Here is a 25,753-nt window from a genome sequence, read left to right as displayed (position 1 = left end):
AGGTTTGACTTGTTATTCAGGTTTGGGCGTTGTGGTCACTGACAGTCAATCCCCAGGACCAGATGTGAAGTGGCCCGTCTCACATTCAAGTGGGTTACATAACACATATTTTAATGTCTGGTTTAAATAAGACAACAGGGAAGGTAGATTGCGCACGGAAAGGGGAGACAACTAATGGAGAGAGAAATCCGCGGAATGTGTTTTGGCTTTTCCACGTTCGTATCATTTCCACGTTCGTATATTTCCGAGAAAGCAGGTCACGTTACTGTGTACACCAATCAGCCGTCAACGAGGAAAGTCATGAACGCTACCCGGATATTTAATGACAGCTACCATTTGACATATATATCCACTGAGGCGTCCCCGTAACAATCTCGTCATCTCGCGTAAAACACGTGATCAAGGTGTGACAAGTTTACATTATTAACGTAAGGTGGACAGAGGGACGGCTTATCAAGCAACATGGCCTTCTTTCGACAGCTCCGGCTGCTTATGTGGAAGAATTTCCTTCTACAACGTAAAAAGATTTGTGTGACAGTCTTTGAAATTGTTTTACCTCTCCTGTTTGGAGTGATATTCTTCAGCATGAGATTTCTGGTAGATATCAGACATGAACCAGCACAATCATATTACACCAGAGACGTGGCTCGACGAGTGTCGTACTACTGGTATGGTGATGTGACGGTTCTGTTCACACCTAACAATACCCTCATCAATGGACTTATTACGGATATTAACGGAACACTCCACAACCATACCTCCACATATGCTTATTCAAGTAAGTTCATTTTCTGTATTTCCTCAGAGATAAAGGTCCTGTAACCACGTGCACGACCAACACAAAGGCGATCATGTGTAATAAGACAAAAGTAGTGACGATTAACTGAGCATGGTGATATTGATTGGACCCGTCTTCTATGTGTGTACTCGCCATACGCATGCCGTCTCTTATATACATACAAATACACCGTGATGAAATGTATACAATGCGGGGATGAAGCAGAAAACCACACAAGAAATAGATATCTGCGTTTCGCAATATTCTTCTTTCTAAGGGATGTTTCTGAAAGTCTCACTTTTATAACCTATACTGTTGTGAGAAACAATATGCGAGGTATTGATGTTAATGTTAGATGGTGAAGGGATAATGTAAAATAAGTAAAGTAACATATCCCCAATGTCAAAACGTAACTATCAGCGAATTATTATTTATACATTTTATCATATTTTAGAAGCACAACCTGTGACCTGCTCAGTTACAAATTTGCTTGTCCATATTTTTTAAATTGAACGGACCAGCTCTTTGCAAATGATGACAAAGTCACATCAATTATCTTAATGAGCTCTCTGTGTCCATCAATCAATTTACTGTATAAACTTGATGTTAATAAGTATATATACCTACCTATGTTGCTTAGCACTATCCATCACTTGCTTGATAAAGGTGTTAGGATCTACACCGAAACGTCGCACTTATTGTAATAAAGAAGTTGTTAGTCCATAGAACTTGTCTTACTTCATCACACCAACTTCTAAATGCCACTGAAAGAAGTTAAAGTCACAGTCAGTTGAACCGCTTAATATAAATACACGATTTGGGCTGCCTCGCATTGCTATACCACCGCGTAATATGCTCTGGTGCAGGGTTGAGAGTACACGCCCAAACAATCAGAATCCCCTCATCTCTCTGAATCATAATCATTCGGAAGCATTAAAGATGCCCATATTATCTGCTGACATTTTCAAAATAAATGTGTTCATCAACCCCACCTTAATTAATATATTATATAACATAGTCAAAAGCTCAACAGTCAATTAGTAACACAACGTTTCTGCTACAAAATTAATCCATTAAGTTGCCTTTAATGTTATCTTACTGAAAACCATAACAAATATTTTGTAATGTATTGAACACGTGAGGAGGCAACTATTATGTCTAATATTCACACGTATATATGTATGTGCATGTAGTTAAAGGCACAGGTAACTGTGATCTTGTTTATCGTGTTGTAACTTAAAACTTCACTCATATTTAGAAGATTTAAGTTTTTTGGGTTTTTAACTTTTTTATTTGTCTGAATATAATTATTGATAAAACAGTTAGATTTGTTTAGGAATTCAAATTTAAATTCAGCAATTTCAGTTATTTTATTACCCATTAGCGATGGACGGCGATGTTTGTGCGACTGTCTGTACATCCTCATTGGTATTGATACATCAAGCTGGGGCACCTGTCTCGAAAAGCGATAAGCAGTGTGCACAGTTAGAATGTTAATCAATATGTAAAGCGATGTCGTCCACATCATCACAATTTTAATAAGTTGTATGTTTTCAAGAAATGTATATGATCACAGTTGCTTTTTATTGTCTGAAATATTTGATGTTTCTAGTATCTAGAAATGAATGCGAAGCGTCCACTCAATGATTGCCGATTTTTGACGCAGGTATATTTTGACGTAGGTAAAATAAATGGTAGAAATAGCTATTATTTTGAAGGCGGTGGCTCCCGTGCGACCCAATACACATACTTTGGTGAAGTATTTTCTTCCGCATTCTCCAGCAAGCGTACATTTTCCGTATGAGGTCATTGTGACTGTAACACAAACACACAATGTCGAAAACGAAACCATTACGTACAGGGAACTCTATTTTCGATATATTATTTTTACTGACAATTTTTTAACCAATTTTTCTCTGAACACGTATTTCAAATGTAAGCATTACGTCATAGCCATTGTGCATATGTTAATTGAGTAGCTGAATACAAAAAAAGTCAACGCCAGAAATAGACCAGTCTCAGGGGCAACATTATGAGCTGATATGCGGTTCAGTGGTTGCAGACTGGAGTGTTTAACTGTCTGTAGATCAGGTCTCTTTCGGTTTGAACGACAAACATGGACTTTATAGTTATTAATGTATGAGAATGGCTTTCCACATTCTTCACATACATAACTCTCATTGCCATGTATAGTACGCCTATGTCTCATCAGACCCTTGGCGTAGGTAAATGACTTGTTACACAAATCACAACTGTACGATGGAGACGAGGTGGACTGTCCTTGAGCCAATACAGAAGAAGAAGAAGAAGAAGAAGAAGGAATTATTTTTTTACGTGTCACACACTGTACAACAATGACAGTAAAAACACACAAATTGTGTGTACAGTGTCCGGCCATTATGGCCTACGAGACACGCAGGACGTCACATACATATGAGTAAAAATGAGAAATATCACAGTACATACATATACATAATAATGAGTTATCAACAGTGCAAGGTCAAAAGTTGAAAGGAGAACATTCTGATACCAAGAAATAAAATACATTGAACTAAGTTGCTAGAGACGAAAGACACAGTTGTCTTCGCTGATACATGTGATGAGGAATACACCATCATTACTAGCTGTTTGTTGAGCCATCGTCGTCACAGCAGTTATTAGTTGAGGCCCATGCATCCAAGTTGTCAACAGATGTCACTGTGTTACTTGCTTACTTTCTTGCTTGTCATTCTATTTAATAAGAAAAAGAAAGAAAAACAACAACAGTTTTTGAGAGAATTACGTCACATGTGTATTTTGTACGCCTACAGAATAATTTGTATGATCGCATATATAAAAAAATACGTTATTATTATCTTACTTTCAAGTCGCGTAATGATGATTTTAATATAATATCAAATTAGTTCTGAAAGTAAATAAAATTAGTCAAATGTAGTACAAATCAGGTTAATGGTTAAACAATATATTGGTCTCCGTCTTGACCCAACGAGATTCACCAAAGTATTTATATCTGTTTCATGACTTTACATAGAATTATGAAAAAAAGAATTCTACAATGTTACCAACAATACAAAAAAATCATTTTAACCTTGAGATGTTACTAAGCTGCATTTTCCAAAACGAATCAAAGGAAGTGCTATTGAGAGACTTCATTCTAGGTCTTTTCACCGTTGAGAAATGTCAAAAAGAAATGACACAGCCTCAAGATCTGTCTCTTTATATAGCATGTAGAAGGGTCAGTTCAAACCGGTTACAAAGCTCACTGATTCAAATATAACCCAGGCAATCTTCTACATTTTCAAACGATTCAAACACATCTTACAATCATATATAGACACAGACCCCTTTTTTGATAGCAGCTTGTACAAACAAAGGCCTAAGTGGCGAAGCGTTTTTTAGCGTGGAATCGGGGCACCTGGTGCACAACACCCCTATTCCTATCATCATTAAATACCATACTATATTGTTTGAAGAGAAACGTTTAGTGTAGTAAATCCACACTCCAGTGTTAATTCATCAACTAAAAGTGACTTTCTGAACCTCTACCTCGTCTAATCTGGTTCCTGAATATTTTCGTCTAACTTATAACACTTTTACCTGGATATCCTTTCAATTATTAAACGGTTCATCCATATGAATATATCTACTTGCCAACATCCAACACCTAACCCATTACTGTTTATTGATTCATGATATAGCATTGGATGCATTGCATATACATTTTTACCATTCATACAGGTTTGCCTACGTTCAGAGGATTTTCATCGAGAAAAGATATGCTGGACTACTACAGTTACAATTCTAAACAAGTTGGCTTTGCTGTTGAATTTGATAACGTTGCAATGACAGACACGGTCCTACCCAAGACATTGCGATGTGCCATTCGTCCAAAAGGGGACAGATATGGTGGTTGGCACACCACAGAGTCCACTCCCTTCGTGGCTTCTAGTGTTCCAAGATCCCTTTACGGTCCAGGTAACTTGTTGGTATTATTACATTAGAGCTTTCGCTGTGATAGTCGAATGATAAAAAGGAAAGGACACAGTAAGACAATTTACAACAGATAAGCAGGCAACAATGTTTGTCTTTTTGTCAGTTTCCGCGGCAGTTAGCAAACGCCCAGCTGTATCAAAGTCAAGGTACGATGGAACACTGTCTTCCGAGAGACCAAGTTTGACAAACTATAAAGAAAAGGTGACCATCGGGGGCAATTGTTGAACACACTGTTGCAATACTATTGGGATATAAGTTAATACCATTGCAATGGTATTGTTATTGTTTCTATAAGAACTCCGGCATGGGATATAAACTGTTCTTGCATTATATAATGTGATGATTTGCCAAGTTCCGGAATCAGCAGGTTGCTTTAGTATTTGTTAGGGAGGAAGACCGGTACCTTTGAATTCTGTCTGATATGAACTTGTGAATGCAGTGTGTTAACTGCTAATATAAACGCAAATGGAAACTCCCCTCTGCATGTCAATATATATACTTCAGATTATCAAGACTTTCTGGGTGTCCAGCGTCTTTTGCATGAAGCCATCATCAAACATTTCAACCCAAACTCAACTCCTATACTGAACGAGCTTGAGGTTCAAATGCTGCGAATGCCATACCCGCCCTACATCGTTGACACTATGAATGCCCTGCTGCGGTACATGTTTCCGGTCTTACTGATGCTGAGCTTCATCCTGATGGCCATCCAGACAACGAAGGGAGTTGTTTATGAAAAGGAAAGAAAGCTGAAAGTAAGTCTTCAGGTTTTTTTTTAATGTCTTTTGGGGTAAACTGGTCGGGGCATCAAATGTGGAATGACCATTTGACCAACAGTTATTTAGTTCCCAATCAGCATTGGCATGTCACACATTGTAAAACGAATGGACGTGTGTGTCGCAATCTGATTGGTATCACGCAGTTCCAAGTCGGGTTCTAAGTCCTAGCACTTTCTGGACTTTTCACTTACATTCATGTGCTTTTACTCAGTACTAAATTTGAAAAACTTGCCATTCGTCGTTGCGAAATGGATATTCTATTCATGCTGTATTGAATTTATTACCGGGTTGTCATGGGTGCATTAGCTTTCAGTGTGGCGTTATATTGTTGCACAGCTGCTCGAGTAGAACTGATGAACTGACAAGTAACTTTTGTTTTTTACAAAAGAGAATGTCAGCGAATTACATATACATTAACACCAACGAGTTGGACAACACTTGATGTTTACCTCCCCATTAATTTTAAACCGTTTGACAGACAAAGATTCATAATCAATCCATGATCGTAGAATTCTAGGACACCAATGAACTCTTCTGGGGCAAATTGGGACAACTTACACGACTTGGATAGTTTTAACTGGAGAACATATTGGCATTCATCAAATGGCAATAGCAGATCTGTCATTGAAGTTAGCACAACATATCACAGTTTTACCCCGAGTGCTAAGTTTTCTTGTGGTAAACTTAAGGGAAGCCCGCTTATTATAATCTGAGATAATATATGCAAACGCAGTGTGTGCTAAGTAAGGGGCGTCGGGTAGCCTAGTGGTTAAAGCGTTCGCTCGTCACGCCGAAGACCCAGGTTCGATTCCCGACATGGGTACAATGTGTGAAGACCATTTCTGGTGTCCCTCGTCGCTATTACCCCTTTGATTAAACATGATCTTGTAGAACCTCGTTTGTTATATGAGCATTGGTTTACACATTTCACACATTCGACATACACTCTTCAAAACAAAGAGAAACGCACGGGTAGACTTTTAGTAAATTTATTTTACCTAATGAAATTGATATATTAAATTTAATATCATAGATACAAATACGGAATTTTGGAGCTCGATAGTCACATGTTGTCGTACAGAGGCATTGAAAACTGTTCATTGTCATGTCACATAAGGCTACAAGGTTGCATTGAAAACTGTTCATTGTCATATCACATAAGGCCACAAGGTTGCATTGAAAACTGTTCATTGTCATGCCACATAAGGCCCAAAGGTTGCATTGAAAACTGTTTATTGTCATGTCACATAAGGCCACAAGGTTGCATTGAAAACTGTTCATTGTCATGTCACATAAGGCCATAAGGTTGCATTGAAAACTGTTCATTGTCATGTCACATAAGGTCACAAGGTTGCGCAGTGGCAACCGGGCAGCAATCACGGCTCTGCACTGAATCTCCTCGGCACTGACTGGATAAGTGTACGAATTCTGTCGTGCGGAATTCTGCGCCATTCTGCTTGTAAAGCGTTGGTCAGTTGTGGGAGTGTCTGCGGCGTATTCTGAGGTTGACGTACACGTCGATCGAGTTCATCCCAGAGGTGTTCGATTGGGTTGAGATCTGGAGATCTCGACGGCCAGGGCAAGTAGTTGATGTTATCATTATGAAGTTAGTCTACCGTGACACGAGCTGTGTGCGGTGGAGCGTTGTCCTTTTAAGCAGCTCCCTCTGGCGGTCAAGAAGTTGAGGTTGAAGAATTTGATTGATGTAGGGATTTGCTGTCAGATTTCCCTGAACCACAACCAAGTCAGATCTCATGGTGTAGGATGACACTACCGCCACCGAAATTGTTGAATTCACGTACACCATGTGGGGCAAAACGGTCATTTTGACGACGGTAAACACGTTGTCTTCCATCTCGCTGGTGAAGAAGAAATCGTGATTCAATGCTAAATCACACTCGTCTCCAGTTTCTCAAATTCCAATTCTGTAAGGTATGGCACCAACGCAAGCGTCGCTGTCGATGGACCTGTTGCAAAGCAGGGACGATAACTGATCTTCTGGGTCGGATTCCAGTTTCGCGAAGATGGTTCCTGACAGCCTGGTCCGATATACCAGGGGTGGTAACTCTCGGTCGGTCGATTCTCGGACGGTCTGCAGTGGAACTGATCTGATCAAAGGCGGCAAATGGTGCTGTGGTGGACGTTGAAGTGGCGTGCAACAGAAGACTGCGATTCCCATCTTTTTCATACGTCCTATGGCGATGTTCCGATCGGTAGCGCTGAGTCTCGGCAAGTTTCGAACTTGAAAAATGTTGACAATTGAATGACAAATTAATGTCTTATCCTTGCCTTTTTATGACCACTACCACGCGTTACGAATGCCATAACTTGCACGTGCATATTGCTTTACTGTTTTCCTCCATGACATTTTTGAACAAGTGTGAAAACAATGCCGTTTAAAACAATGCAAATCGACAATGGCTGCGTTTTGACGTACTGTTTGTCGAATATCAGGCCACCAACAGTTTCCAATAAAATACATCCAATTTATATACCGGATTTACCGGATGTGTAGTCAGGTTCATTGAATTACACAGTACTTGTGCGTTTCATTTGTTGAAGAGTGTATTTGGGGAACTGAACTCGGATCTTTGGCGTATCAATTTAATGCTTTTACCATTAGGCTAGCCTATCGCCCCTTATGAGTTAAGACATGATCGGGGGCGGTCGGGTAGCCTAGTGGTTATAGCGTTCGCTCGTCACGCCGAAGACCCGGGTTCGATTCCCGACATGGGTACAATGTGTGAAGCCCATTTCTTGTGTCCCCCGCCGTGATATTGCTGGAATATTGCTAAAAGCGGCGTAAAACCATATTCACTCACTCACTCACTCACTAAGACTTGATCGCATATATTTTTTCCTCCGCAGGAATCCATGAAGCTGATGGGTTTGAGTGCTTCAGCTCACTGGACGTCTTTGTTTCTGACCAGCTTTATATATGTGTTGGTAATCATGGCCCTGTACGCTCTACTATGTGGAGTAAATGCAAGTGGAAAGGGGGCTGCTCTTGCCAAATCAGATCCCTCCCTGTTCTTTGTGTTCCTCCTCTGTTACGGCGTCTCCATCATCTCCTACTGCTTCATGATCAGCGTCTTCACTCAAAGGGGTAAATATGCATCATTACGTGACTTTAAGACCTGACATTGACGTACAATATGATATGACCCTGACCATCCATATTGTTTTAGATATTATAGTTAGAAATAATACTTAATGTAATATCTTCGAGATTGTATTGTGGTGTGACGATTGTATTCAATTTTTTTCAGTTTTGTATTTGTCATTCACAGAACGGTGTTCTCACAATTAACCTATCGCCGTCAGTTAATGCATATAGCAAATAGTGTCAAAAACCTTTCATAATTATAAGAAATCCTTTGCAATAAGCAGAGTCTATGGTACACACAAATAATCTCATCGTCCATTGGAAGCAAAATGACTATCAGAGAAAACGACGACAAATTCTGTAATATTGTACCTCACCTCAAACCTGTACCTCATCACAATCGTTTTTCAGGTCAACTTTCAGAACAATATATTTTCTATACAGAGCAATCCCGCATTAAGCAACTGGGAGGATAAGAAATATGGAAGATGAAATCATTTTCAAACTGTATGGAGCTAAACTGACAAATATAATGATCTGAGAAATACATAGTAGACACAAATTTATGGATGACATAGAGGATAAACCAATGTGTTCGGTTATTACCGAAAAATCTACACACGAGTGATTAAACTGTCACGATTAGAACGAGGCTTTGCCGAGTTCTAATTGTGGCAGATTAATCACGAGTGTTAATCCTTTTTCTCCCATAACAATAGAGCCATAAAAAGTCGAGCTCGTAGTTGAAGATTTCCCGTGTTTAGTAACCACTCGGGATTCCCCCAGCCTTGTTTTTGAATATGTTCAGTAAGACAACTGCACCGTAAACAGATATAAAGGATCTAGCTAAGACAACTCACACGAGTTTTCCGTGACAGGCAAGCCACTTGTTAGCATTCATGTTATTTTGTTTTTGTTAACTAAAAAGCTGATGGGAGCAACGTTTTGAGAATTAGTAATGTGATTTGATATTTGTTAATGGTTTTGGATTACTCGGCTAAAATAACTTTATTTGCATTCGTCTCGCCGTGACTATCATTCTCAATGCGCAACACTAAATAAACCAACCTTTTTAGTGTATGTAAATACGTTATTCGTTTATTTGTTCGCTAGAAACAAATGTTATAAACCCATTTAAGAGGAAATTAAATATTGTCTTATATATTGTGAAATATTGTTAACGAAAAACAAGGGCCAAAAGGAACTGTCAGCAGGATTGATTAGGCAAGATTCTGTAAATACCAACCCAGGCAACTGATCAGCTGATTGCATCTTCTCAAATCCATCAATGGATTGTAATATTTTTGGACGAATTTTCCTCTTTAAAACTGATTGTACAGTGAATAATTTCATATGTGAAATGATGATGATTTCATGCCATCTTTTGTTGTTGTTGTTTTGTTCCTGAACATGGTGAGCACATGTTTTTATTATATAAAAAAAACCTTATTCAGTGGACAATTTTTCTTTTGAACCTAATATTGAACATCATGACACCAAAAGAGTTACTAAATGAGTCATCTAATTTCCCCGTATTTGTGAATGACAAGAAACAATGTGAATTTGACACAATACGTTATTGTGTGTGAAACATAAATACATAGGATATATGTAAACAATAAATTATCATTTCAGTAGTTCTACAAATATTTGCATTTTAATACCCTTGTCATTTTACATTGTTATATTACTGCAACAGTTACCTCCAAACTTTATTCTTTTGTTATTTAATCAGATGAGAAGTTAAGACTTACTGATAATAGGTAATTTAAAATTAACATTTTCTTCCTTTTATCTTCATGAAAACAAGACATAATAATAAACATGTATTTCGTGACCTGTTCATATGTGATTTTTTTGTAAAAAGTATTAAATTAAAATTAGACATTGCTAATGTAAAGAAATGAGGTTTATGTTAAAATGTTAAAAGAGGACCTCTTGTTGGTCATTTCTTTATCACCCATAAATTTGAGTTTTTCGTTACTTACCATGTTCTGAAAATTTACACATTAGAATAATTTAAGGTCTCTGATTAAAATAGCGACACAGCTTTCCACTCCCAGGCAGCCAATTAGATTATGTGAAAAAAATAAACTACTGTAAACTTTGTAATGGGAGAATAATAAATAAAAATACATTTCTTATTTTGTCATATGTCCAGTTTATCATCCAAAGAAATGCTAAATAATTATCATTAGAATTAAGCTAGCTATGCATATTGGGGCTCTTTATCTGCTATGATAATATAACAATTGGTTTGAAGACTATACTTGAGACAAACCTAATTCTACATGTCTTAATGATGTAAGCTTTGTTTTTGGGTATTGTGACACAAAGTCTGTGCTTCTGTTAGGGATACCATCAATACTCAGTTATCATTGTGGACACCCAATCAACATAACCCTGTATTGTCTGTTAATTCTGAAAATAATTAACTGTGATATTGAGTTTCTACCTAAAACTTATAATATGAAATTAATTTTGAGATTATTTCATCCTATCAAAAATACAAGATATATTTTAAGATGCATAAATGTAAATCATTGTTGAAAAAAAAAGAATATTGTTTTTGAAGAAAATACCTGATAAGGTTGATTGGCGCCCACCATCTTATCTTCATTATTTTGTCTGCTCCCTATAATAAATCAAAATAGTTAAGAAAAGATATAAATACATATATTACTTTCTTGAGTTTATATAGATTTAGGTATGACTTAATGGTTCAAGTTTAAACGGGGTAATGTTTTTTTTCATAATGAGTTTCTTAATTGTCCTGAGATAGTATGTTTAGATAATTGAAGTCTTCATGTTTAAAAAACACCAAATAATTATAGGCCAAAATACATTAATTATATTGATCTGGATAAACTCCACCTGTTGAAAGGGGAAACAACTGCTGTGGTTGCAAAACATCTTGGTCGTGAGATGTACGGTCCGTCCGGCAAAGATTGATCGTTTGCTGCATTAAAATTGAGTATTGCTTCACATCCAAATTATCTGAGTGTTTATTTTCTTAAATTATGAAATTTAAGTCTCGATTATTTTAATATAACTATGAAAGATGTTTTTGAGCGATCGGCTCTAGATCAACACTTCGTTATAAGGTGACATTTCTTATGTGGTTGATAGTTTGTTTTTTTTAAATACCAAACAATATGGTTTGTTTCACTATTTCATCGGTATTTTTACATGAATTAATTAACTGTTTCATAAGCTTTGTTATTAGCCGTGAAAACGCCCAGTAAATAATGTACCGGAGTTGCTCACCTGGTCCCGTAATATCGATGCGGTATCTCGCTTCGGTTACCGTCTTCTCATTCTGCAACTGAATCTGGTACATTGGGAAGCCGAAATTCCACAAATTTTCTCTCGGTCACGAATTTTCGGAGATGGAAACTGTTACTACAGCTGGGGATTTCCTGTACTAGACGACCTCGGGTATCCCCATCCGAAAATAGTGCCGTCAATTATTTTTAGCCAGCCAATCAAAACGCGATGACACAACTTTCCACTTTCAGCCAGCCAATCAGATTGGGTGAAAAAATAAACCACTGCGAATAAACCACTGCTTGCGATTGACGATTAAGCCCTGTTATGGGAGAAATCTTCTTTAATACTGTAAAAAGGGATGTTTCGGTATAGATCCATATACGGATGTCAAGCAATACTGAATGAGGAACATGGTTCAGAAAATATATAGTTGGTGCAGGATTCACAGAAACAACAATTGCATACATGAGTGGGATAACATGAGTAAGTAACGACAACAGAAGGATTATACAGTAGTGAGTGAGTGAGTGAGATTGGTTTTACGCCGCTTTTAGCAATATTCCAGCAATATCACGGCGGGGGACACCAGAAATGGGCTTCACGCATTGTACCCATGTCGGGATTCGAACCCGGGTCTTCGGCGTGACGAGCGAACGCCTTAACCACTGGGCTACCCGACCGCCCCGATTATACAGTAACAACATGATGGAGAAAGAACACATATCCATTATGTTATCCATAAAATTGTGTCTACTTTGTCATCCGTCAACTTCTAAGTAATGCTTATCAAACGAGATATACCACACACCAGTGTGATTATACCTCCGGATATGTATGATGTCATATTATTGGAATAATACACATGTGGCAAATATGTCCTCTGATTGTTGATGGCTAGTTGTCCAACATATAGAACCAAGCAGAGTGTTTTGATACGTTCTTTTGAAATCATACATGCATCTAATGTTTCAATAGTTTTTTTAAATATTTTTAGACAATGGTCAAAGTATAAGTTGTCATGCGTACACATGGTCCATGCTTTCCTTATAATTCAGCAAACATCGGTGCGGCAATCAGCGGGATCGTGTTCTTCATATCCTACTGCCCGTACTTCTACCTGCAGATCACATACCAGACAATGTCCAGGCCAGCTAAACTGGCTTCCTGTCTCCTGTTCAATGTGGGAATGGCGTTTGGTGCAAATGTCATATCACTCTACGAAGGAGCTGGTGTGTTTCTTTGAACTTTCAAAACGCATGTGTAATAAGGATAAGCACTGATGAATTTCAATGCATCCATTATAAATTGCAAAATAGAGTTTCAATAATTCTTTATAAATTCGAAATTCTCTGAACCTCAGGGAAAATATTGTTGTTTATTTGTCTTAACTGCAGCCTGATATATTACATCTGAAAAGTATATTCAGCGTTTCTATAAGGATACATATTTTGACATGTTATTTACAATTTTATCTTCATGAAATGTAGGCTCGGGTGTGCAGTGGTCTAATTTTCATGAGCCCGCTACTGTGGATGACAACTTCTCCCTGCTGGACGCAATTTTGATGTTGCTAGGCGACACGGCAATCCACCTCCTCATCACCTGGTATATGGACAATGTCTGGCCAGGGGAGTTTGGTGTGCCGAAACCATTCCATTTCCCCTTCACCGTAAGTAATTGTTGTAGCATGTATACCAGTTCATTGTGACTCGTGAAGATCCGGGGTAGAATAGGCCTTCAGCAACCCATGCTTGCCGTAAAAGGCGACTATGATTGTCGTAAAAAGCGACTAACGGGATCGGGTGGTCAGGCTCGCCGACTTGGTTGACGCATGTCATCGTATCCCAATGGCGTGGATCGATGCTCATGTTGTCAATCACTGGATTATCTGGTCCAGACTCAATTATTTACAGACCGCCGTCATATAGCTGGAATATTGCTGAGTGCGGTGTCAAACAACAAACAAACAATGTTTTCAGTTGATCAGACTGTCACCTTATTTTACAAAGTAACAGTGAATAACCATCTCTGGAATATCAAAGGACAGGGTGAATTGGAGAAGTGCCAATCACGCGGGGGTAAAGGTTTGTAAAAAGGGGACGGCCTGTACTCAAAATACAAAACGACAAATGTTTACTTGCTTGTTTTGTATATGTCAACGTGATTAATACGCTCCCAAAGTGGGGAAGTTCACCCCTGCAAAACATGATTTTCTCATTTCATATTAGACGTCTTTCTAATAGTTCTTAATGCAAAATGAAAATGTTTAAATAAGTTTTGTATGTTTAATTTTGCATATTGGGCTGTAATGGTTTTGGACTTTGTAATGCCAGGCCTCTTATTGGTGTGGAACTAAGCAGAGAAATGCCGATTATTCAAGTAATCAGCACTTGGATGAGAAACACTTTGAGAAAGAACCAAGTGGCATGAAAACTGGAATATCCATCCTAAATCTCAAAAAGGTGAGAACATTGAATGATCATAATTATATGCTTGTTTTGGCATTATGCATTGGACTACTAGAAACTATTCTCAAATCTAAATTTATAATTGACAATGTGTTTATTGGTAAACCACATTGTACACACCATCTTTGACCTATTATTAATCATCTCAATGTGGAATGTCTTTAAGAGCAGAATATGTTATACTCATTCTCCATCAGTTTGCCTTATAAAACAGAGCTAGTTTTCTTAATTAAGATATCATTCTAAAACAACAACCAATGAACAATCAAGCAAATGTGTTCTTGCCACAAAGGTTTTCGGCTCTGGGTCTAAGAAGAAGGTAGCTGTGGACGGGATGAGTCTCAACATGTTCGAGGGTCAGATCTCTGTCCTCCTGGGTCACAACGGTGCTGGAAAAACTACAACTATGTCTGTTCTTACAGGTACATACAGTTCGCGACGGGTGCCACCGGTGGGATAGGATACGCGAACACTTGCTATCATCACAACTTGATAGTGATTCATAAACACATGCTTATGATTTTCTCAGAATCGTACAATCGCATCTCTGTTTTGCAGAGATTTTTCATGAATATGAAAAGTGTTTTACTTTAAAATTCAGCATCCATCACTTTAAATGTGCTTGCACATATATAGCGGGAAACATCATTGAGTTTTGATCACGTGGTTACAATACAGGCAAGAATCGACAGCCTGGTGACTGTAAACGGTTATGTTTAGCAGTGACCTTGGTCACTGGCCCTTTGAAATACTACATCTGCACGTATTTTACTTTCAGTTTGTGATGACAGTGTACGTTCGCTGCACGCACTGCTAAAGCCAGTTGCTTGCGGTCACCGATCCTCAGTCGATTGTAACCACGTCAGCGCAAAGAAAGTGGTCATTTCTTGAAAAGCGCACTTTGCAATTTTTGTCATTACTCTAAGCAATATCCCTTATCATCGGAAACGGTTATTTTCACCTTATAAGTATTAGTACACAAGCACCTATCTTTGTTAATTAATCATCGCAATATTTCGTGATTTTAAGTGGTGGGGACTATAGGACTTTATTATTAGGAGGCTACAGGTAAAATCTGTCTTGTAACTGCCGTCTGACTCGAAGTGCGAGCATCATCAAATGTGACGTGACAAGCAGGTGGCATCATGATATCCGAACATTGCCGACCAGTCGTGTATAGATTTATACAAGACGGCAACTGGATGACTTATGTCTTGATCTGGTAACAGTGATGATAACTTTTGTGAATCCATTCAAAGGTTTCATCCCTTCATCTGGAGGCACCGCCATTGTGAACGGTTACGACATCAACAACGACATCCAGAGTGTCCGGCAGAGTCTAGGTCTCTGTCCTCAACACAACATCCTGTTTGACAGCTTGACTGTCCAGGAACATCTCGAGTTCTTTGCCTGTGTAAGTTTCGTTTTTCTTATTTCATCTCCATGATCAGAATGCTGGACTAAATTTGTGAACACTGATTAAGCACTTGTTAAGTGTTATATATCATTATATATGTGCCCAGCAATGGTCGTTATATGTCATGGCGAGATGTGATAGTGGCCAAGTGATAGTTGCTTGATCATCTATGTTGATATTTCCCATGTGGACAGTGCACATCACCGGAAATATACCACTCCTTTTTGTGTGGATAGTCCTTACATACACGCATGGTTGATAACGTGGCCAGTTATATAACACTGAACTCAGTTTATTTAGGTGTTCTTTACCGTTTTGCAAATTTGTACAAGTTGTACCATTTTGTTGGAATAAGATCTCGATGATCACAAACACTGGTTTCATATTTTGCCCCTGAGTCTGTCGTACCAATGTTGCAAAACCAAATCAAGTAATCTTCTGTATACATCTCTATGTCGTCGAAACAAGGTGTAACAGATATTTTACTTTTGCAAACACCCGATCGTTTTTCGTTATTATTTTGGTAGATGAATTCATTTCATGACAGGACACTCTAGAAGGAAAACAAAAGTGAGCGAGTGGGATTTAAATCCGATTTGAACAGTATTTCAATATATTTCAGTAGAAGAATGACTGTAAACTCAAGACGTTTTCCAATTGGTAAAACCCACGAGTACAATAAAAGAAAGCAATAAAATGTAGAATGTCGTGTTGTAGTTGAAAGGTTGTCCGAGTAATGCTGTTCAATCTGAAGTTATCACCATGATAAATGAAGTTGGCTTGAGTCAGAAGAGATTCACCCAGTCTCAGCATCTATCTGGAGGACAGAAGAGGAAGCTTTCTGTTGGCATTGCTCTGATTGGAGGATCGAAGGTAGTCCATTCCCAGCTAATCAATATATTTTATCCTGATGAAAAATAATACAGTTATCAATGTCGCTATTTGCATTTGTATCATATCATTATTATTGTACAAATGATGCTGAAGAAAAGTATGATTTTAGATCGTGATCTTGGACGAACCGACTTCCGGCATGGATCCTGCGGCCAGGAGACAGACATGGGACATCCTTCAGAGGAACAGACAGGGCCGGACCATGCTGCTGACCACTCACTTCATGGACGAGGCTGACCTTCTGGGTGACCGAATCGCCATAATGACAGAAGGGGTGGTCAAGTGCTGTGGGACATCATACTTCCTAAAGAAACTCTATGGTACTACTGAGTTTTTATGCTTGTAAATTATGTATATATGTTCATGTCGAATCCTATGTTGCCTGAAACGATTTCACGTTACCTATTGTCTGTTATAGTTCTGTCATCTCATAATGTCTCTGGCTACATATCTGTATTCCAGGAGCTGGCTACCACCTGGTGATGGTGAAGGAACCCACCTGTCAGGTGCCGTCAGTGACCGCTGTTGTCCAGCGATACGTCCCTACAGCAGTCATGGAGAGTGAGATCAATGCTGAACTTTCCTACCTGTTGCCTGATGACCAGTCAGTCAACTTTGCTGCTCTCTTCACGGAGATTGAAATCCACAGGGGGAAGCTTGGCATATCCAGTTTTGGCGCAAGTGCAACCACTATGGAGGAAGTGTTTCTCAAGTAGGAAGTGTCATCTACTAGTATTTTAAAACATATATGGCGTTTGTGAAAGGAACAGGTACAATATGTCATCAATAAAGTGTCGTTCAAGTCACGATAAATAAGTTAGTCTTTTATGTCATGTCATTTTAAGACATTTTGTACTGCCGATATTGCTCAATTAGGCATACTGGTGATATGATTACAGGTATGTCATGACTGACACTAAAAACACATACCAGCACAAACATATCTGACAGTATCAATCTAAACATATTGAACATTGTATCTGTTTGATAGAGCTGGCGAGGAGGAGCAAAAGGAGGATGGAGATGTCAATGAAGACTACCCAACAGGATCAAGAAACAATTTGATATCTAACGGAACAAATGGTTGGACCAATGGCAATTATGAAATGAGAGAAGCGGGAACGGCAGATATATTAGGTCAATAACAGTTCAATAAAGCATGTGGTCATTTTATAGTTTCCCTGTCTAAACATTTACATCTGCATTCTTCAACTGAAATAATAACCACCCCACCCCCACTAACAATTCGCAGTCACGACCTACAAGTTCCCTAAGTCAACAAGTGGTTTGTTGAGCATTATTATGAAATAATTATCTCTAAAGCAACAAATAATTCATATCTTCATTATATTTCTTAAATTTCAGTCAATATGATACATATGGAACAGAGAGTATGCTTATATCTTATTGATTGTATTTTTTAAATGAGTCATTTATTTATTTCAGCATTCAATCGGGGTTTCACTAAAACCAGAGGAATAATGTTGGAGCTGTCTCGCTTCATAGGAATGTTTGTAAAGAAGGCTCTTCACACATGGAGGAATAGGACCATCACCATTGTCCAGCTTCTGTTGCCAGTACTTTTTGCTATTGCTGCTCTGGCAATCAGCAAGGTAGACCCAGGGGAAGTAGTCGAGGTTCCGTTACCTCTAGACTTGGCACCATTCAAAGGCACCTACGTCCCATATTTTTACGACCCAAACCAAAGAGGTCGAGAACAACTACCACAGCAATTTGCACAGGCATACCGTGATCAGTTTGCGGGAACTGAAAACATACCTGTGATGATAAATCTGTCGACATATGATGTGACAAGCTATTTCTTATCAAGAGCAAAAGAGCTTGGCATCGGTGGCTACAACAAGAAAGTGATCATTGGTGCACAGTTCAAATCTAGCAAAGAAGCAATTGGTATTTTTAATGGACAACCTTACCACGGCCAGCCAATAGCTTTGTCTTTCATGATGAACGCAATCCTCAAACATTTTACATCTCAGGATCATTCCATTACCACAATCAACAACCCTCTTCCTCTTGATGATAAAGAGACATCAGATGAAATAGAGGGACTTGCACTTACACTTGGCTTTTCTATTGCTTTTTGTCTCCTGTTTGGTATGGCCTTCCTAACTTCATCCTTCGTGTATTTCCTCATCAAGGAGAGACAGGTTGGCGCCAAACATCTTCAGATTGTTAGTGGAGTTGGACCATTTGTCTTCTGGTTGTCCAACCTGGCCTGGGACTACATCAACTACCTGATTCCATCCCTGTTGTTGCTGGTTGTGTTTGCAGGATTCCAGTCGCCAGCATATACAGAAGATGGGAGATTAGGCATCGTGTTCCTCGTCCTGCTTGTGTATGGTTTGGCAGTTCTGCCATTCATGTATGCTCTTCAGAATATGTTCAAGTCCCCTCCTACCGGGGTGGTTGTCATCATCATCTTGAATATTATCACAGGTGCGGTATTTAAGAAGGTACTTACAATAAGAAGAGATAGTGTCCATAAATGTATGAGTGAGAGTAATGGTGTTCCATTTTATCATTTTATGTTTTCTTTCTTCTTTCCAACAGGTCTTGCAACTCTGTTATCAGTATTTATGATGACCACCCTAGATAAGAAACCCGAGGCTAACATCGCAGATTGGGTATTTCTAGTAATTTTCCCTCATTACAATTTTGGGAAGTCCTACATGGATATGTACAGCAACTATTTATACCTTGACGGATGTATTAAGCAAAACTACACATCACTTTGTGCAACACCACGGAGAAATGGTTGCTGTAAAGGTTGGTTTCCACATCTTGTTTGTTTGTTTGTATGTCGTTTAACGCCACACGCAGCAATACTCCAACTATCTGACGGGCGTCTGTAAATATTTGGACCAGACAGTCCAGTGACTGACATCAGGAGCATCGATCCAAGCAATTGGGATACGGTGACATGAATCAACCAAGTCAGCAAGCCTGACCAACCGATACCATTAGTCGCCTCTTACTGTCAAGCATAGTAGCCTTTTACGACAAGCATGGGGTTCTGAAGACCTATCCTACCCCGGATCTTCACGGGTTGGTTTCCATATCTTCTTCTCTATGGACACAGGGGCGGTCGGGTAGCCTGGTGGTTAAAGCGTTCGCTCGTCACGCCGAAGACCCGGGTTCGAATGTGTGAAGCCCATTTCTGGTGTCCCCCGCCGTGATATTGCTGGAATATTGCTAAAAGCGGCGTAAAACCAATCTCTCTCACTCACTCTATGGACACACATCATGTGGTTCATAAACAACGAATGCTTTGTAGCAATATCATAAAGATACCCAAAGTTCATGGAATCGAATTGAATGTTCCATGTTACAACTGGACATTTGACGGATTTTTCTTCTTTTCAGGCATATAGGATTTGTTCATTTTCCTGTTGTTTTCTTGCAGATTCCTGTGGTGATTCCTGTTATCCATTCACTGAAAACTTCCTGGATTGGGACTCTCCGGGTGTCGGACGCTATGTTGTCTTCATGCTGTTCCAGGGTATAATGTATATGTCTGTGACACTGTTCATTGAGTATCAGATACCACAGAGAATCTGGTATGCCTTCAGACCACAGGAAACAGAAGTACCACAGCCCGGTGCACCGTCCTTCAGTCCAATGCAACAAGTTCCAGAGGATGGAGATGTTCTCCGTGAGAGGCAACGCATTGATGAATTTGCCATTGGAGCTGGGAACTCAGATGCACTAGTCCTGAAGGACGTTTACAAACGATACGGGAACTTCGTTGCTGTTGATCATCTGAGTGTGGGCATACCTGAGAAGGAGTGTTTTGGTCTCCTTGGACAAAACGGTGCAGGAAAGACAACCACTTTTAAAATGATAACTGGCGATGTGATGCTGACACATGGAAATGTTTTCTTGCGGTCCTTTAACATCAAGAATCACACGCAAAAGGTAATTGAAGTCTTTTATCAGGAATAGCGGAATGAATGAGTGTAATATGTTTTCCGCCACAATCAGCTATATTAAAAGGGAATCAAGTCTTCGCCAGGCAGCTCATCAGCAAGGGGGCATGTCGTTGATGGGCATGTCACACGATCACCCAGATGGTATGGTGCATGCATTCAATTCTCAGTCTGAAGGTCTTACGTCAATAGTATGCTTCTTAACCCCTGGTGCAGTGACTTAAAACAGTGGAAAAGTTAAATATAAACTTTATTTGTTCATATCGTTATGTCTGTTGAAACTATCGATATTGTAAATCAGCACTGATTTTGACATGCCATCAATATGTTGCAAGGCCATGGACAGTAGCGATGCATCTATAACGTGATTTATTTCTTCACCCATAGAAGTTATTGTCATATGTCGATTCCAAAATTCAAACAGTATGTTAACCAAGAAATCTGTATGTAAAAGAACTTAGTGTGAAACCAACAAACAGCCACAAAATGGTATGAATTAATAATAGCATTACAATATTAAGGTTTACAAATCAAAACAAATTATTGCAAACAGCAATTACAATATAGCAGTAGACAATAGGGTGGTGGTGCATTATTCAATGGTAATACATAATATGATGGCAGTGATCAGTATCAAATACAAACAAAAATACAGTGGTGATAGCGAGAGTCAGACTAATATATATTCACTCAGCGGCAACAGCGGTCAAGCTTCCGGGAGTGGCCGAGGCATGGATTCAGGGGTAATGAGTGAAAAGTGTGAGAGATACCTAAACACGCTCTTGTCCCATATATACCAACCTAGCCAGCTTCTGGAAGTTTCTACACAGTACCCTCACCAGTCAAGCGGCACTGGCACATTCCACATGTTTCTGTAGCATACTGTCACCCGCGGTATACCGGACCGGAAGTGTACACACCACACTATCATCTAAATATAACTTCCTGACGACTGATTACTCTAAGTAGTACTAAATTCTTGACGACTAATCACTGCCCAAATACAATGCAATGAGCGTCAACTGAATCATTTAAAAAAAACAATGTAATACAGTGTTTCAACAATAAAACACTCTGCCATATAACATTCTAAAGTATTGCATCACTTAAAAACATTATATTCTACTCATTAAATTAATGTCTCTGTTATACATTAACCCTGTGTCGAGTTCATTTATTCAATGACCTTCACTACTTTACTTCAGGTGCAGGAGAACATGGGCTACTGTCCCCAGTTTGATGCTCTGATTGACCAGATGACAGGACGAGAGACTCTCACCATGTACGCCAGACTCAAGGGAGTGCCGGAGAGCTGCATCAAAGGCGTTTGTGACAACCTTCTGGATATCATGATGCTCAGGCAGTATTCAGACAAAGCAACATCGGAGTACAGGTGAAGGGCTTTACATAAGTTTTGTATCAATTCCTTGAATTGCTGAAAAATATATTCCAGTTTGTATTCACGTGTTAACTTGTTCAACAGTACGTATGCATTTCTTTCATATTAGATGTATGTTAATTATATCTACAGTGGTGGTAACAAGCGTAAGCTGAGCACCGCCATCGCTCTGGTTGGAGACCCGGCCTTCATCATGCTGGATGAGCCGTCCACAGGGATGGACCCCAAGGCCAGGAGGCAGCTCTGGAACGTCCTGTCAAAGGTCCGGGAGTGCGGCAGGACCCTCGTGCTCACGTCTCACAGGTTAGTATAAGGTTGATCTTTAATCTAATAAATCTTTCTTTGTACGATAATTCTTGAAATTGCAGAAAAAAACTGAAAATGGCAATAAATAATACTAAATAGCACTAAATAATATCTGATCTTTTCAGCATGGAAGAATGTGACGCTCTTTGTACAAGAATTGCCATTATGGTGAATGGAAGATTCATGTGTCTTGGAACACCACAACATTTGAAGACCAAATTCGGCCAGGGCTACACACTGATAGCTCGGATGAAAACAGTTGAAACTCAACCAGGAGTATCAGATGAAAGAGCTCCTGCCCCAACAGAACCGCTGGTGAACTTCATCACATCATCCTATCCCAACACCCACGTGTTCGACGACCACCAGGGCTATGTTCACTTCCAAGTTCCTTACAACGCCGTCAGTCTCGCCCAGGTCTTCACACTGATGGAACAATCCAAGGTGCAGTTCTCTGTCGAGGACTATTCAGTTCACCAAACTACCCTTGAACAAGTGTTCCTCTCATTTACACGATGGCAGATTCCACCAAAGGAGGATAAAACAAGCCTTTGCAAAAGAATATGTTGCTGCTGTTGAGGGATTTTAGAATAAGTGTACCTATGAGGAATAACATCACAGTGGAAAAATGTTATCGTTACTATTGTTACAACACATCCGGTGTAGAGACTTGGTCATGTGATGCCTAAGTACTCAAGATCTGGTCCATGTCATCTAAATAATCATAAACCAAGCTGTAGGGTTTCTGATGCAGAAATGTTTTCCCTGGTATAGCTATTGACCATCACTTGTCATCATTCTATATATGCCGCCTTTAAAATGTCGTTAAACGATGGCATCAAATGTCAGGATAACAATTGTTCATGGATGTTGAGGACAGAATCTCTTTTATGATAAATGTGTTTAACGTCTAAATATATAATAATACTAATATGCTAATAGTCTATATACTAATACATTTCTAACATATTCTCTTAACACACGAATATGTCTCTGTATGTTTAGGCAGCGGGTCGAAGGGATGATCCCTTTTTAGTTACTATTAAGAAGCAGTATGCAATAACAACATATTCTGATTAATGTTGACATTGACATTTAAGAATAAGATCAGAGTTAGCAGAAAGAGTTGAAATAATGTTAAATAGATCATCTGAAAACAAAGATCTGAAAGTAAACAGGGAAAATATACTATTTTCAAACTTTAATGTTAAATGACGTCATCCCTCTCACAGCATCACAAAATAACATTGTCAACAACTGTTCTTCAATAAGAAACCAATTGTACATTCTAGTAAACTTATACGTAAACGTAAACCTATACAAAGTTAACTTCAGCTCCTTTCCCACAGTATAACTGTTCTTATATTATGTTGACATTAATGGACATATCATGTTGGCGATTCCTACACAGAACACTATGACATATTATGATGATTATTTTTTAACCTCCTTTTGATTTTTAATGGTTTTACCCGCTTCGCGAACAGCGTTTATCATAATATTAGTTTGCATGATTTGTTTATTAATTGCTGGTCATAAAAAAAACCCGTTCACATACGCCTGTTGACATCATCTTTGTCTCGTGTGAATTTTGAATGCTTTACTTGTTCCACCAGCAATTTTTATCACAGAGTTGAAAAGTCCACACACTCATAAATGCTGCTTGTTGCAAAATGATAATCTTGAAATCAGTTTAGATGTGTGAAGGAACATGCTCAATAAAAGAATTTTTTGCAATACTGTTTTGGAAGGATGTTTTCTTTTATGATTGTTTATCGAGATATGTCCACCTGTACTATCGATGCATCACGATAATAGTTTGTTATTTTACTGGAATAGGCTTCGTGAATTACACTCTTGGGCATTGTCTGCTCTTCCTCTGAGAACGAGGGGCGGTCGGGTAGCCTAGTGGTTAAAGCGTTCGCTCATTACGCAGAAGACCCGGGTTCGATTCCCGACATGGGTACAATGTGTGAAGCCAATTTCTGGTGTCCCCCGTCCTGATATTGCTGGAATATTGCTAAAAGCGACGTAAAACCATACTCACTCACTCACTCCTTTGAGAACAACAGGGTACCTGTGGAGAATCTGGGTTAAAATTGATCCCCAGTGGAGCTTGTTGCAAATGGACAACAATGGATTGCGCAATGAGCCTTTAGTTGTGGGCGTAGTGTTTAGCTTTATCACGCGCACTGACCTTGCAATAGTGTTCTTGGTATCATATTCAAAATTGAAGTTTGGAGACAGAGTGATTATCTCCCTTACCCGAATAGCTTATCGCGCGCTACTTTTACAATGTATCGTATGTTATTCAAGCAGCCAGCGAGAAAAAATCCAAGGAGGAATTCAGTTTAAGCATTTAACGCGTACTCAATCTTTGTGTACACTGCTATTGCAACTTACTGTTAAACACGATTAAATACCAGGCTTCTACAAAGTATGACTTTGTTCAATAAACAACAGATGTAAAACAACGGGTTTGATATGAGAACTTTGTAATTAGTTGTCTTCATACTCATTTGTATGGTGCTTGCTGTGCAAGTAGTTTCTTGTAGTAATGTATTATTGATACGTCAGTTTACGGTTTTACATGGTTCATTGTTTTGACTTTTTTTTTTAAATTCTGGCAGAGATAATGCACCCGTATATGTTCTTTCTTCTGGATACATAGGAAATAAACAGGTTGGTCTGTAGTCTGCAATTATTTTCCTCACAAATAGTACGATATATTCACGATGTTGGGTTGAACATAGTAACATTCTTCTTAATATACTTCAAATCTAAGCCGAAAGTAATCATAACACAAACCCAGTTAACCAAACGAAACCGTACACAATGATGAGTGAGTGAGTGAGTTGGGTTTAAGGCCGCTTTGAATAGTATCACGTCGTGTCAGCTTAATGCTGGAAGAAAGCCCGAAGCACCACTTTGGTGAAACCCACGAGCACGAATATGGTGCTGACAAACCTAGGATAATAATCGGGGCGAACGGGGATTCGAACACACTCTCACAGGTTTCTGGAGTGCCCAAGTGGCACAACCCTGCATAGCGATTGGCAGCACCTTCGGCGACTGGGCCAACCGTTCCCCCGTACACAACTGTAAAAGACCAACATACAACAAATACGTTTTAGATGAGATATGTATTGCATAACATTCAACGAAGAAACAGTGGCAATATTACACTGCTACAAACTACAAAATATATACACAGCAAGTATATTATATCAATTTCATTTTATAATAAGTGTATTATAATGATATGGAAACAATATGAAAATTGAGCAAAACTATGGTCATGTTGTACATACCAAGAATGTGTTTATAATTGTAGATGTGATAACATATCTGGGAATTTGTTTCTAGATAACTGTTGGTAAAAATATTAAGAATTGT

The 25,753-nt window shown here is 38.9% G+C and overlaps 1 protein-coding gene across 3 annotated transcripts; it reads left to right on the top strand.

Moving 5' to 3' along the window:
- Positions 1-222: 222 nt before the first annotated feature.
- Positions 223-24,094, top strand: LOC124135370 (phospholipid-transporting ATPase ABCA3-like). 3 transcript variants are annotated; one of them, XM_046500689.2, is made up of 19 exons: positions 226-778; positions 4,517-4,753; positions 5,276-5,526; positions 8,419-8,656; positions 12,982-13,155; positions 13,414-13,595; positions 14,260-14,388; positions 14,687-14,816; positions 15,654-15,808; positions 16,529-16,684; positions 16,815-17,025; positions 17,168-17,417; positions 17,697-17,842; positions 18,152-19,162; positions 19,277-19,492; positions 20,130-20,641; positions 21,858-22,045; positions 22,184-22,354; positions 22,483-24,094. In XM_046500689.2, the coding sequence occupies exons 1-19, from the start codon at positions 463-465 to the stop codon at positions 22,934-22,936; spliced, it is 5,127 nt and encodes a 1,708-aa protein (XP_046356645.2). In that variant the 5' UTR covers positions 226-462; the 3' UTR covers positions 22,937-24,094. The 3 variants fall into 3 exon arrangements, with proteins under 3 accessions (XP_046356636.2, XP_046356645.2, XP_046356650.2); XM_046500680.2 differs by having other exon boundaries at positions 223-778; positions 18,152-19,492; XM_046500694.2 differs by lacking the exon at positions 18,152-19,162 and having other exon boundaries at positions 229-778.
- The last annotated feature ends 1,659 nt before the right edge of the window (positions 24,095-25,753 follow it).

Source organism: Haliotis rufescens, unplaced genomic scaffold, assembly GCF_023055435.1.
Source record: "Haliotis rufescens isolate VD_foot unplaced genomic scaffold, xgHalRufe1.0.p SCAF_70, whole genome shotgun sequence".
Taxonomy (NCBI): Eukaryota; Metazoa; Mollusca; class Gastropoda; order Lepetellida; family Haliotidae; genus Haliotis; species Haliotis rufescens.
This window is presented reverse-complemented; position numbering and strand designations above follow the sequence as displayed.

Excerpts from the sequence above, each read along its gene's own strand:
- LOC124135370 (XM_046500680.2), top strand. The coding sequence starts at position 463 with ATGGCCTTCTTTCGACAGCTCCGGCTGCTTATGTGGAAGAATTTCCTT. Across the intron at positions 13,156-13,413 it reads ATCACTCTACGAAGGAGCTG|GCTCGGGTGTGCAGTGGTCT; the intron begins GTGTGTTTCTTT and ends CATGAAATGTAG. Across the intron at positions 14,389-14,686 it reads CCATCCTAAATCTCAAAAAG|GTTTTCGGCTCTGGGTCTAA; the intron begins GTGAGAACATTG and ends CTTGCCACAAAG.